The 14,192-nt window shown below is 45.9% G+C and overlaps 1 protein-coding gene across 1 annotated transcript in view; it reads left to right on the top strand.

Annotated features, from left to right (window-relative positions):
- The window catches only part of NOX1 (NADPH oxidase 1), a 94,387-nt gene that overhangs the window by 22,570 nt on the left and 57,625 nt on the right, over positions 1-14,192 (top strand). Inside the window, exon 4 of the mRNA XM_069613005.1 lies at positions 77-161. Coding sequence (XP_069469106.1) covers positions 77-161 — 85 coding nt within the window. The remainder of the gene's footprint in view (positions 1-76; positions 162-14,192) is intronic.

Below are 14,192 nucleotides of genomic sequence, written 5' to 3'. Positions count from 1 at the left end.
GGTCTTGCATGATCAGAAGATTGGGGACTTTCCAGACTAGTCACTGTTTATTTTCTCTTGTATTTTGTCTTTGCAGTGCTGTCGTCGAACCTTGAGGAAGCAGCTAGACAACAATCTGGCTTTCCACAAGCTGCTCGGATATACCATTGCTCTTCTGACAGGTAATGCACCAGACAGGAAAACCTTTGACAACTCAATGACATAACTGTGCACAGCTCAGGAGCATGCTCCTCCTGGTGGGCCTTACTTCCCAAAAGCAGGCCCCTATTTAATGAAGGAATAGGATTCTCTGGCTACCTTTCACATTAGACATGTCAGTTCACAACATCGTATTAAGGGTGGATGGGAGCATTTCCTCAGGCTTACTTGGAAAAAGTTGCTGCATATGAAAGTGATCATAAGTAGTAATATGGAAGGAGATGGGAATCTTGCACTATATCTTTGTTCTGTATGACATTCCTTAAGAAGAGCTTATGTTAATAGATGATACAGTCCTAATTTTTCACTGTTCTGAGTTCATAGCAGAGTGCAATCAAAATGATTACGTATGGTCACAGGTCGAAGTTTCTACTGTTATATTTTACAGTTAAAAGATGCACTACTTTTTACAACCATTTTTACCATTCCGGAACTGCTCTTTTTGAAGTTAAAACATACCCCGTCATTTTACCACCCTATAGCAGTCAACGCTAAACTGAAATCTGTTTCATTGTACATTCACAAAGCCTGAATGACATCTCTGCCTGCCATGAACTCAATCTCGCTTCTTCTTTACAATTGGAAGCTGGAGGAGGTTCTCCTCAGACTAAGAAATTATCTCTCGCAACACCCCATCTGCCCCTGGTTGTTGGAAAACTTGTCATCTCAAGTAAATGCTTAGATGCAGCAGTTGATGAAGGTCCAGGCCGTTTCCACAGGATTCTATATTAACATTAGGTGTCTGCGTGGGATATGGGCCTTCGTGTCACTGGACAAGTATGCAGTTTTAGAAGGAGCCTTCGTGACTAGTACTTGGACTACTGTAATGCAATCCTGGGGGATACTTCAGGACCACAGACTATTCATCCATCTGACTGGGGTCATACAGGATTTTCAGCTTTGGGATCCAGGCTTTGTAATACCTTCACAAATTCTATTTGTGACTTTTTTCTCACGACAAGCCCCTGCTGAAGCCAATGCTGTTCAGGGTGGTTTTCAGCATGGTTCCAGCAGAGTTAAGATCAGCAAGTAGAGGCAATTGATCTCTCAAAGGCATATATAAATGTTCCAACTGATTAACCAACTGAGTGAAATGAATGGTAAACAATACAGAGGACCAGCTTCTTTTACCTGTTCCACCCACTTGGCCGTCAACCTTGCCTATCCACAACCCCTTGAAACATGAGTTGCATCTTGCTCCCTTACGCCCACCCCATACCTGCCGGAATCAGTTACTGCAGATACGTACTGAGAAAATGTGTCATTTCCATTCTCAAGCAGTACATTTAAGTTTAAATCACTGGTGGAGGCGCGTTGTAGAAATGGCTCAGCATTTTCTTATACATACATGCACATTTTATGATGGGTTTGATAACTAAACCAATCAGAAAATGTGTATGCATCATTAGGAAAATGCTGCAACATTTCCATAATGTCCCTCGAGCAGTATATTATATACTGTTCGAGGAAGGTTGGCTCCAGCAGTATATTAAACCTACATATACTGCTGGAGACATGTTATGAAAATACATTATGCAGAAGGGTGAAGGTGCCTTTTGCATAACTGTTTGAGGCATGGTATATAAATGCCACCTTCACTGGTGTGCTGATTGCAGAATGTATTTTTCTCATGTTACATCTCTAAAGGAAATCCACGGAGACCCTTTCTGGCAAAACACATTCTGCACATCAGTGAAGGTGGTGTATACATAATGCGCCTCTACTTGAGGCATGTTATGTAAAGGCCACCTTCGCTACAGTGCTGGTTGCTGAATGCATTCTGTTCACGCAGTGTCTTAAAAAAAATCCTTGGCGACCCCATCAGGAAAATACATTCTGCACATCAGTGAAAGTGACGTTATGTAAATAAGACCTTTACTGGTGTGCAGAATCAATTTTACTCATGGAGAGTCTCCAAGGATTTCCTTTGGAGATGCTACATTAGGAAAATACTGGGGGCAAAATACTCCTGGGGGATGGCTGCAGCAGCCAATAAGGCCTGCCCCCAGCAATTGCACTCTTTGTGTTTCGCTACCATCTCTGAAACAGAGAGAAGATAGATAATCATAGAAAGTAGACTTCAGCTTTGAATAAGTATTCCAAAATGTATTTAGCTGGATACTCACTTTAAGCCAACTTTCGGTGCAACCCTACTCCTAGGGTTTCTTTCCTATGAACTCCCTCCATTACATTCTATTTTTTAATTCTTACATTCATATACTTTTCACTCTTCCCCCTCACACCTCAATCTCGTTCTCCCTCCTCTCCTCAACATCTATTGGTTTTACTTTGAATCTTGGCTTACTTTTAATTTCCTCTGCATTGTCTTTAAATGTCTCCATGACTTAGCTCTCGCATATCTTTCCTCTTTTGTTTCCTTCCGCCTTCTGTGAGGTACCAGTAGTAAGGCTTGGACACAAGGGTGGTATATTTTGGGCTAAAGACTTTTATTGCTCAAGAAAGGCTGGGAAAATGCGTCTCTATCCCCAAAGCTAATAGGGATTTCCCGGACTCAAAAGAACTAGTGAAAATAGTCAGGATGTCAAAAGTATAAAGTCTGTGCCAGTCACGTCCCCAAAACTCTCTGTCCCTCACACTATAAACTAACAAAATTGTGCAAGGGTGATTTTACTCTAAAGAAAATAGCGTTAATCAATATTCTGAGCCCGGTGAGCTTCCAAATGAATCAAGAAAAATAATGTTCCAATACTACGTTGTTGCTCCTTTCCATAGACTTGAAAGGACAAATGTCTTTCCAGTCTCTACTCATACAAAATACAAAGGATTCTACAAAATGTACAAAACTTTCTCAGTCCTAGGGTTCGAAACCCCCTTTCTTTCCAGCCTTTGACTTGGGTGCGAATTCCAGACTTGCAATATTTGAGGGGTCTTGGTCTACTCTCCTGCCAAGACCCAGTTATCTCATATATTGTCTTTCTTTCTTGTGGAGGGCTCCAGCCCCTATTATTTCTAATTATCTGTAGGGCCCCAGACTCTTTTATGTTTGGTTTCTCCTTGGGTGTGGGTCTCAGACTTGCAACAAGGCTTCTCTTCTGCTGGGTTTTCTCTCCTGCCAAGCGTATCACCTTTTCCTTTTAACATTATTGTTTTTAGGGTCCCAGACCCTCTTATCTTGCTATCTGTATTGGCTTCCTATTTCCTCCCGAATGTCCAGCACTCTGTAAGCCGCCCACGTACCTGACCAACTGGTTTATGTTCTTTGCCTGGCGTTGCTATGGTGAGAGGCTTCGGGCTCAGTCTGAGGTCCTTCTAATTCGGCTATCTCACCGATTCCTTCTGCTTGCCTCGTGTCCCATCGGCAATAGTGTTGTTTCTCTGGGTGGCTTCCCTGCTGACAACACTTTGCCTCCCAGCCTGTGATTGGCTGTGAGTGCAGCTACCCAGTGCTCAGGGCATCTGAAGGGGTTCTCAGCAGGCGTGATGGGCAGTCTCCTCTCTATGGACTACAGTCTATCCAATGCTTTGCCCGGCACACATCGTCCTGCAGTTTGCCAGATTCACAACTCAACAGCTTCCTCCTTGACGGATGGATCTCCTTTTACATCTCAGCTGGGCTGCCTTTAAAAGCCCTGCAATGGCCAGCTGTGTTGTATTGTGCTAAACACATGTTGTGGAATGCTAGACAATTCACTCTGGTTCTCTAGAGTGATCCACAGGCTCCCAGTAATCGACCTTTTGACAGTATCTGTTGCAAAGCCATACGTAAGATATCTGGTATTCCCTAATGTGTCAGTCAAGTCAAGAGTATTAGGTAGACTGTCTTGACAACAGAAAATATTAACTCTCTCTAGAGGGACAGAAGAAAGATTTAACATTGGGAAGAGATTTGGGATTTTTGAAGCAGAGAAATACCACGTTCTCTGAGATCGGTCGTTGCTAATATCATAAAATGTTTCCGTCCCCATGCTATCCTCTCCCGTACACGACCCCCAAGGGGACTATTGTACTGTGGACGCACTGTGGACGCACCGCCCTTGCCTCATGGGCAAAGTCTCCACCTATGGAAGAAGGGACGACATCCACAGATTTGTCACACTTCCTACTCGTCCTTTACCTCCCTGTATCTTTTTTCTGACAGTTCCTAAGACACTATGGGTGTAGTTAATGTTTGCTCTTTTTCCATACTGGTTACCAAGTATTGGAACTCTTTACCTCTTTCTGTCCACTCTTCTCCTATGATATCTAGTTGAAGCTCCTCTACTTTAAAAACCTAACTACTCTCTTCCTAGCCTCTTTCTTATTTTGCTCTTTATTTAGTTTATTCTCTTATTGTACTGCATTATTTTGTGCAGTGCTTTGGCGAAAGTGCGGTACAGGTCAACAAAATACAAAATACACACTTAGATAAAATACTGTAGAGTGCACTCAGCTGCTATTCTCAAACTCTGTGGTTGGAGTAGTTTTAGAGGTCCCCACGGTTCTCGGATCTTACACGTGAAGAGCAACAGGACTTCCCTCTTATTGGCCCAATGCTAATAGCTCTCGTTGACTTCTGGTCTAACCAAGATGAGGTCCTTTGAAGTCTAAAATATTCAATCATTACATCTCTAATTAAAAAAACGGAATGCTGTGACACGACACAGAGGCTCGTTTACTACCAATCAAAGTCTGCATTCCCCTGTGCCAATGCCCTAAAAACTATTGGAAATGTCCAACTCATGAAGCATAATGAACTGCACTGTATCCTAAGTGACTTTCAATTAGGTTTCTGACCACCGATTGGGATGAAGGCTGCTCTTATGGATGTTCTGGAGAAATTGCTAACCATCGGAGAGCGGAGGAAGACTTGTGCTGTCATTCTTCTAGACTCCCCAAAGGCTTGTGATGTCCAGGATTATGTTATTTTCATCAGCTACCTTGAACCATCAATGGGTCGCTCAAGTCCTGCTTTAAACTGTTTACAAACATTACTTTCAGAGAGAACCCACCATGTAAGATTGCCCCCACGCTCAGATTACCTATTTTAGAGTCCCTAGAGATTCTTCACCGTTCCCAGTCCTGTTTTATACTTACATAATCCCCCTGGCCGCCAATTCTGAGAAATATGCAATTGTGTGCCACATCCACTCCAGTGACATGCTGATGCTGCTCTCCACCAATGTGAATGAGAAGGCTGGAGGCTTCTCATCAATAGAAGACTGCCTGCTACATGCTCAGAATCTACAGAAAAGTGCTCTAGCCAAAGTCTTGAATAGCAACAAATGTATTACAATATTAAAAAAGACAAATTGTTATGGTGAACCTACACTGGTTCGACAGGACCAAACACAAACCTATATACAATCATTGTTGATAAATTGGCAATTGATATAAAAATGTCTTAATATGCACACAAATATTGGAAATATTTTCTAAAACTGTTCCATAACATGATCATATAACATTCTATTTGTTCAAATGATGTTACTCCAATTTCTGTCATATTATCTGGAGTCCATTAAATCGAGGATTCCAAATGGTCGGCGTTAGTACATATTTAAATATTTCTCTTTGTATAATGTTTCTGCACTAACTGATTAGGACCCGGGGGGCGTGGCTAACTGGCCATGGAATAGGACGTGCTGCGTGAGGAGCTCCTGATGATCCGACTCTATTTTTGCCGAATTTACCTACTGAAACTGCAACGAGCGCCTAGAACTTTGAGGATCAGGTGTCGGAAGCTGCAAGATACGTGAAGCTCGCTGGAGAAGCACATAGTCCCCGAGAATCGTGAGATATACATGTTTTTGTCGGTGCGATTGTGGGGCTGCTGCGACACCAAGATGGCAGCTAACAAAGGAAAGGCCTCCGAGGAGAAACAAAACTGATTCCCTGGACCTGCGGGACACGGCTGCAGTAAACGCCTGGAGAAGCAACACAATTGGGTGATATGGCAGAGTGGTAGAACCCATGAAAGCGCCCGGCCTGACATGCGCGAATGGAGCCTCGGCGATCTGACCGTAAGAGGGGATGACATTGGATGCTTGGGTGACGAGGCCTATGGAAGTTGCATGGGGAGTGGGAAGCCATAGCCCATCCGCAAGACAATCCGAAGTGCCATCTCGAATGTGCGTTTGGCGACCTGAAAGCCTGACCATTGCCGGACCGAGGACGGTGCAACAGCAGCACTAAAGCAGAGGCGCATAGGAGCAGCGAGAAAGCGCCATGTCGGCGAAAGGGTTGAGAGCTAAGACCAAGCAACCCACGATGGAGACTTTCACGAGAACGCAACGGACCCCCTCAACATCTGTGCAGAGTGCGATCGAGACCCCCGCGGAGGATGCCCCCGAAGGGGACAAGCACCAGATCCTTGAAGCTATAACGGGGCTAAGCGCCAAATGGGACCTGGCAATGGCGGAGCTACGCACAGCTCTGGAGAATAAGATCAATGCCGTAGGTACAGAACTCACCCTGCTTCGCCAAGATGTTAGGGCACTTGCAGAAAGGACCAGCGGTTTGGAAAGTGGGGTGAAGATTAATACAGATGTTAGCATGAGCAATGCGAAGGAGATTCATGTCTTAAAACAACAGGTCGCTAACTTGGAAAATCGTGTGGAAGAGGCGGAAGGAAGAGCGAGGAGAAACAACATTCGCGTGGTTGGCCTTCCGGAGGGAGAAGAAGACCAAGATCCCACAAACTATGTTGAAAACATGATCCTGCAAGGGATCGGAGCTGGTAATCTCTCGCAGGGATTCACGGTGGAGAGGGCGCACCGCGCCCTGATGAGGAAACCCCGGCCGGGGGCCCCGCCAAGACCGATCATTGCAAAGATCCTAACTTACAGAGATAGAGAGAAGATCCTCGAATACTTTCGTAAGAGCGGCACGATAGAGAGAGCATCCACCAACTTCACAGCGTATCCGGACTACACGATGCTGGTACAGAGGCAGAGGTACAGCTATGTAGCCGTCGAAAGGACGCTGAGGGCAGCAGGAATCAGATATATGCTTCTGTACCCGGCACGATTGAAAGTGCTACATATGAACAAAGCGCTCTTTTTCGATACCCCTGAAGATGTTGTCACATGGCTGGACCTGCAGGGCTGCCCGGAACAAGAAGCAGATCGGGATCGGCAGGATCACACCAAATGAAAATTCAGTAAGGAAAAGGACCCTGATTGTATGGAGAAGCTGTGCCTAACTGAACTTTGTACACGATCCGAGCCTGGTGCTCGATTCAGACTGGAATATAGTGAGTGTAACTGTAATTGGTAACGGTTTGGCAATTGATTGTGTAATGTGTTTTTTTTGGGAGGAGCAACAGAACGCGGACGACCTACCCCAATAGACTATTAGTTTCAGCGGCCATTAGGGCGGCTATATCCTACTGAGCCCTGAGTAGAAACTAGCGCTCGGCAGGGCTAGATGTGGGGATGCCTGAGATCCAGGAATGGAGCTGGGCAACTGTTGGGAAGGGTATTGTTGGGGGAGGGGTGGGTGGGCAGAAAGTTGGGGGATGGGGAGTTGAGTGTGTGTGTGGTTATGGGGAGCATAAGTTTTGTGTTGAGCCTATTTGGGAGAACTAGCTTGCGGCACGCGCGGCGCATGAAGGGACATAATCGATGGAGGATTGGGTGGGTGCTTATTAACGACCTATGGGGGACCTCAGGATAATAACGTGGAACATCAGGGGCCTTAACAGCTACCTGAAAAGGAACAAGATCATGATGTATCTGAAAAGGCAGAAAATAGACATTGCATTACTACAAGAAACGTATTTGACGCGGGAGAAGTTGGACCTAGTTAAGAGAAAGTGGAAAGGGACCGTAGTGGGCTCGCCATACTCTGCATATGCCCGGGGGGTGCTAATCTGGGTGGCACTGCATGTCCCGTTCAAATTGACACAGGAGGTGGTTGAAACGGATGGAAGGATGGCTATATTGCGAGGGCTGGTAGAGGGCAGGGAGGTATGCATAGTAAACACGTATGCCCCCAACCAAAACACAGCAGCATATTTCAGAGCCCTGAGTGCCAATCTTAGTGTGTGTATGGGAAGCGCGGTGATCTGGGGCGGGGACTTCAATTGTGTGTTGGATCCGGCGGTGGACAGGTCAGATGACAGGGTGAATAAGCCTAGCCCAGCGGCGAGAGCGTTGTGGACGCTGCTAACAGATTTTGGTTTTACAGATGCGTGGAGGATGAAACATCCCACTGAGAGGCAATACTCACACTATTCGTCCCCGCACCAACTGCACACTAGGCTCGATTATGTCTTTGTTACAGCAGATGTGATGGCCGAGATTACCCAAACCAAATACAAGGCCAGGGTCCTCTCGGTTCATTCACCCCTGACCCTCGGTTGGCAATATTGCCCCCCGAGGGCGAAAATCCCTACATGGCGCCTCCGGGCCGAGGCGCTCAAAGAGCGAATCTTTAGAGAAGATATAAGGGAGGAGATTACCAACTTTTTGTGGAAAATACTGGGAGTGTTGACTCTGCGGGCACACTATGGGAAGCTTTTAAGGTGGTGATGCGGGGGGTGGCCATTGCTAAGTCAAGAGGGTTACAGGGTGGGGTTTTGGCTGACCTACAGAGGGCGGAAACTGAGCTGGAAACAATGTTGAAGAGCGAAGAGGTAGACACGGAGCTGGTACTCCAACTACAGCAACAATGCGCAGGGCACTGGGAAAGACTCTGCAATCTTAATTATAAAAAATATGTCGAGAGGCAGCACGCAGGGGGAGACAAGACAGGCCACCTTTTGGCCTGGCTATACAAAAGCGAGACCCCTAAGTCTCCGATTAGGACCATTATTAGGGAGGACGGAGAAGAGGTGGCCACGCAAGAGGGTGGTAACAAAGAATTTGTGGAATATTACAAAGTGCTGAATGGAGATGATGAGATAGGCGACCAGCGCATGATAAACGAAACGTTAGAAGACAGAGGGCTGCCCAAGATAAGCGACAAAGAGAGGGAGGAGTTAGATGAGCCAATCACGTTGGAAGAATTAGAAGAAGTAGTAAAGCAGCTGCCCACTTGTAAGGCCCCAGGGGCAGATGGGTTCCCCAGCAAATTTTATAAAGTATACAAGGAGGAAATCCTCCACCCCATGCTGTACATGTTGAATGAAGCATTTGAGATAGGACGGTTGCCTGAGTCACTTAGAGAGGCGATTATAATACCGCTGCCCAAGCCCAATAAACCGGAGCACAGATGTGGTTCCTACAGGCCCCTGTCGATGCTCAATCAAGACAGCAAGATTCTCACAGCTGTTCTTGCGAACCGATTGTGGAAAGTGATTGGCAGACTCATACATCCTGATCAGACGGGTTATGTCCCGAACAGGAACATTACACACAACCATAGGCGACTTCATCGGGTAGTCGAGTGGGGTGTCAAAAACGAGGGTGAGATGGCAATAGTGTCTCTAGATGCAGTCAAGGCTTTTGACTCGGTCAAGTGGTCATGGCTATTGGCTTCTTTGGAAGGGTATGGAATGGGGCCGTGCTATATCAGGTGGGCCAAGATGTTGTATAGTGAGCCGCTCGCCAGGGTCCGAACTGGAGCAGTGATATCCGAAAGATTGCAACTTGGCAGAGGCACCAGACAAGGGTGCCCCTGGTCCCCGATGCTTTACATCTTGGCCCTGGAGCCTTTGGCAATATGCCTTAGGGCACAATATGAGACGATTGGCATTGGGGTGGGAGGGGAGCAACACTTGATATCCTTGTACGCGGACGATCTGTTGCTATACTTACAACACCCAGAAGAAAACCTCTTATACATACTTGAAGTGATGGAAAGGTATGCAGAGTTGTCGGGCATCTCGGTAAACCCCCAAAAGTCTGTCATGTTCCCATTAGGTAGCTATAGGGGGACCCTGCAGGAGGTCTACCGGTGCTACAGGTACCGTGGGCAACGCGCTCTTTTCGCTATTTGGGGATAGATATATATCACACGGCGCAGGACGAACACAGACACAATACGGAAGTAGCCGTTGAGAAAATCAGAAACAGCATGCAGTTCTGGGCAAGATTGCCCTTAGCGATGATGGGGCGGGGGGCTATGCTCAAGATGGTAGTTCTGCCCATGCTTTTGCATTTCTTTAGCAATATCCCACACATAATACCCAAGAAGTTTTTTAGTAAATTGAACAGCATGTGTAGGGATTTCTTGTGGCACGGTATCCGAAATAGGGTGGCGTTCTGGAAACTGCAGAACTTTTATGAAAAAGGAGGTATCAGACTGCCCCATTTTGAGGTTTATTATTTGGCGGGACAGTTGCAATATGTGGCTAAGTGGCTCTCCGATGAAGTGACCCCTGAGCACAGGGTACTTGGGCAGGACTGTGCCCCGTTTTATTTGAAAGAAATGATCTGGCTGTCCGAAACTGACATGAGGGGGCGCCCTGCGATGTTGAAGCTGGGGCGGAAAATTTGGCGTAGGGCTTGTCGCCTAATGGGGGTTGCATACCCGTGCCTCCCGCAGGTACCGTTGGTTGCTTTAACAGGGGGGTATGATCAGTTAAGGGTGATTGTTAGGAACTACTGGGAATCGGTGGGGCTGGCGACGCTAGGCGATGTTTGGCAGGAGGGATCCATTAAGGAGTTTATAGAACTCAACGAAGAGGTGGGGCTACACACAGGGCAATACGTCACATACATTAGATTGGTGCGAATGATTAAGGGCACCTGGCCAGAAACAGTTCTGATAGAAGAACCAAATGCAGTTTTGGAAGCAATGTATGATATGTCTGAAGGAGGTCATGAGATCTCGAGACTGTACGAGATGGTGATGGCTAAGGTGGGTAAAGATTTGACGCATCTGAGACTGGACTGGGAGATGGAAGTGGGGGCCCCGATGGAGGACGGGATGTGGGAGTGTGCCCTGGGCTACCACAAAAAAGTATCTAGAAATGCCAGATTAAAACAAATTCAGCTGTATGTAACGCATAGGGCATACATGACCCCCTTGAGGATATCTAAGTTCCGAAACGCTGGCATACAAGTGTGTCCTAAATGTAACCTAAAAAACGCTGACATGACACATATGTTCTGGTCGTGCCCGATTATTAGATGCTACTGGAGTGATGTGGCACAGAAACTAGCTGATAAAGGGGTTACTCTTGTTATAGACACGGCTTGGGCCTGCTTACTGGGCGGGTTCCCTAGGCCACGGAAACTCAAACATATTGAGAAACTAAGAAATCTGGCGTATGTGCTTGCGAAATGTAGGATCGCCATGGGGTGGAAGAAATGCCACAAACCTAAGGTGGATGTATGGTGGAAGGACCTACAGAAATGGGCGAAGGCTGAAACGGTGGCGTGGCAAGAGGCGAGTAGCCTGGCTGATGAGGGGGAGGTGGACACCCTATTGGCCTGGAAAGCGCTAATAACAGAATTGTTTGAAGTAACATCAAACCCAAATGACTCCGGAGAAGACGAAACTCAGCCGCATGTGCCAAACACTGTAAGAGATGGACAAATAGGCTCACGGGGGGTGGGTGGGGGGATAATGGGAGCAGTGACTACGATCACTTGATGTGCAATTGAACCATTATGATCATGCTGCTTGTTTGGTTTTCATTGTTTTTGTTTGTATAAAATCAATAAAAGAAATTTAAAAAAAAAAAACTGATTAGGACCCGCTTCCGCAAGACCTTATAAATATCATTACAATCTTATCAATAAATGTTCCTTATTTCATTTTTTCTTTAGCACCTTAGACTCCACTCTATGAAATAGAGAGAGATAAATAGTCATTTATTTTATTCTACATATTGCTCTTATGATCTTTTTATTCCTGTTATATATAGCGTATTCCCCACATACTCTGGTTCAGAGGCATTAACAGTAATTTCTGAGGAGACATTTTAGTCAGAACCATTTATTCAAAGTAAACAAGAGTATTCATCCATCTAAATGAGAGAGAGAGAGAGAGAGAGAGAGAGAGAGAGAGAGAGAGAGAGAGAGAGAGAGAGAGAGAGAAGCATGGGATGTTGTTCACTGATTCATTTGATAGTTATATAGCTTCATTAACAATTCAGTATTTTTCAATGTAATATTGTTTACCTGTTTTTCTTTTTTTATGTTTTTAAAACCCACAGACTATTAAAACAGAATTTTACAAAGATCGCCTTGCATATTTCCTAAAACGGAAAGAACGGACAATGTATAAGCTCGTATGGTCAAAATTACTATGAAGAGCTGACTATATTCTGCTTAGCTAGTCAAGCTATTCATTCTCTCTTAGCAACTGTAAGGAAGTCATGGTATCAAAGCAAGACAGACACAAGTGATCACAGTTCAAGGGTGTTTATTAAACTGTAAACTGGGTGAGATAAATGCCTAATCTAAGCCTAAATCTAAGATAGGAGCAAGCTACGACCCTGAAATAATAATAATACTGTCCAAGTGGAGTACAGTCAAATAAAAAGGGTCATACTAAAATACCTATTGCCAGTCCTTACAGCTAAGCTACCAAATAGTGTGGGATAATGTTCACAAGAAAAGAAAGAAGTGTTCACAAAATGATAGGTCAGGATGTTGTGGCTGGGGTCTCCCTTCCCATGTTTTTAGCACAGGACAAGGCGGGACTCCTGAGCACAGCACACTCCTGGGCTTCTCTGGCACGAGTTTACAGTTCCTTTTCTCTTTATCAGGGCCGTCTGTGCCCAAGTCTCTTCTTATGCAAAGTATCTTGCTTCAGGGGGCCTGATATGCCAAAACCAATAAAACAAACAGTTCCTTCTGGTAACCTTTACGTCAGGTGGTTACTCTTCACCCTAGGATCCCCTCAACCAGGCTCCGATCTCTCTTTCAGCTTTAGCCTCTCAAAGCACTTGCCAATTTAAACATTTAAACAGAGGCTTCCGAAGGGCGATAACGTCTTGCTGGGTCACTATGTTATTCTATGTCAAGTGCGTGCTTCACAATATCACAGTTTGCATGGCGTTCTCCTCAGCCGAAGGCAAACACCAATTTCACAATTACCTCAGCCGGGTTCACACTTTCCACAGTTCACAATTTCTACAATGTGTCAAGGACTTTCAATTGTACAAGGGGTTTGCCTTGACCCTTGTATGACCACCTTGACACCTCACGCTGGCCTTCTCTATGGCCTCTTGGTTCTTGTAGTTTCACTATCTTTCAGTTAAATACTTTCTTTGTTCAGTAGATGGGTATCAGCCAGAGACCTTTGAATGAGGGCCCACGTGGCGCCGGACTACTCTATCTCTGGTACCAAGTTTGTTCACAAAAGACCTCTGTATCTTAATCTTCTTACTGTTGCCACTGCAACCTTGAGCCTAGCACAGTCCGTCCCACCATCAGGTTCTTCTGACTCACCTGCTATGCTGAACTCTTTGGTGTTTCTTTTGCCACTGGAGTCAAGGACGGTACCATGATGGCAACTGTGTCTCCCCTCCCTGGCCATCAGTGCAGAAGGGTTCCATGTACTGCTGACATCTATCACAAAGTTTGCCAGCTGCGATTCCCGGACTTATGTTTCTTTTATCGGATGCTTTGCGGGTCTGGGTTGAAAAGGGCAAGGGCAACTCCCTTCTTAACATCCTTTCAGGTCTCGCCACCTTTCTCCTCCGTTTGAACTGCAATCCTGGAATAGCTGCTTCCTCGCGCATTCGGCCTTGCTCAGAGTGTCCTCTTGTGCTCTGCCTTTTATACCAGCGGGGAAGGGAAAGGGCAGTCAGGTGTGTGTAGTTGTCGCCGTTTGCCTGACTCTGCCTGACCCTAGTGTTGGGACATATCAGGTAAACGGCTCTGGTATTTGTCCGTTATTGCTCACGGTGTGAGAAAGTGTTTGTGTTCGAAAAGGGGGGTAGATATTCTAAGTATCCGACTGGGCAGGATGGGGAAAAGGTGTCATAAGGAAGGGGATACTGTGTCTCACTTCCACTCCCCGAAGACCCCCACCTAGGTGATCCTCCCACACTGGTCCACACCCAGGAACTGGATCCAATAGTGACGGTTGTGTCCTGGCCCTGGATGACAGAAAAACCTAGGCTATGAAAGGTCCTTTGCTAACTTGCAGTTGAT

The sequence above is a fragment of the Ambystoma mexicanum genome, chromosome 5p (genome assembly GCF_040938575.1).
Source record: "Ambystoma mexicanum isolate Mex_15411 chromosome 5p, UKY_AmexF1_1, whole genome shotgun sequence".
Classification (NCBI taxonomy): domain Eukaryota; kingdom Metazoa; phylum Chordata; class Amphibia; order Caudata; family Ambystomatidae; genus Ambystoma; species Ambystoma mexicanum.
Note: the sequence above shows the minus strand (reverse complement) of the source record. Positions and strands in the feature narration are given on the sequence as shown.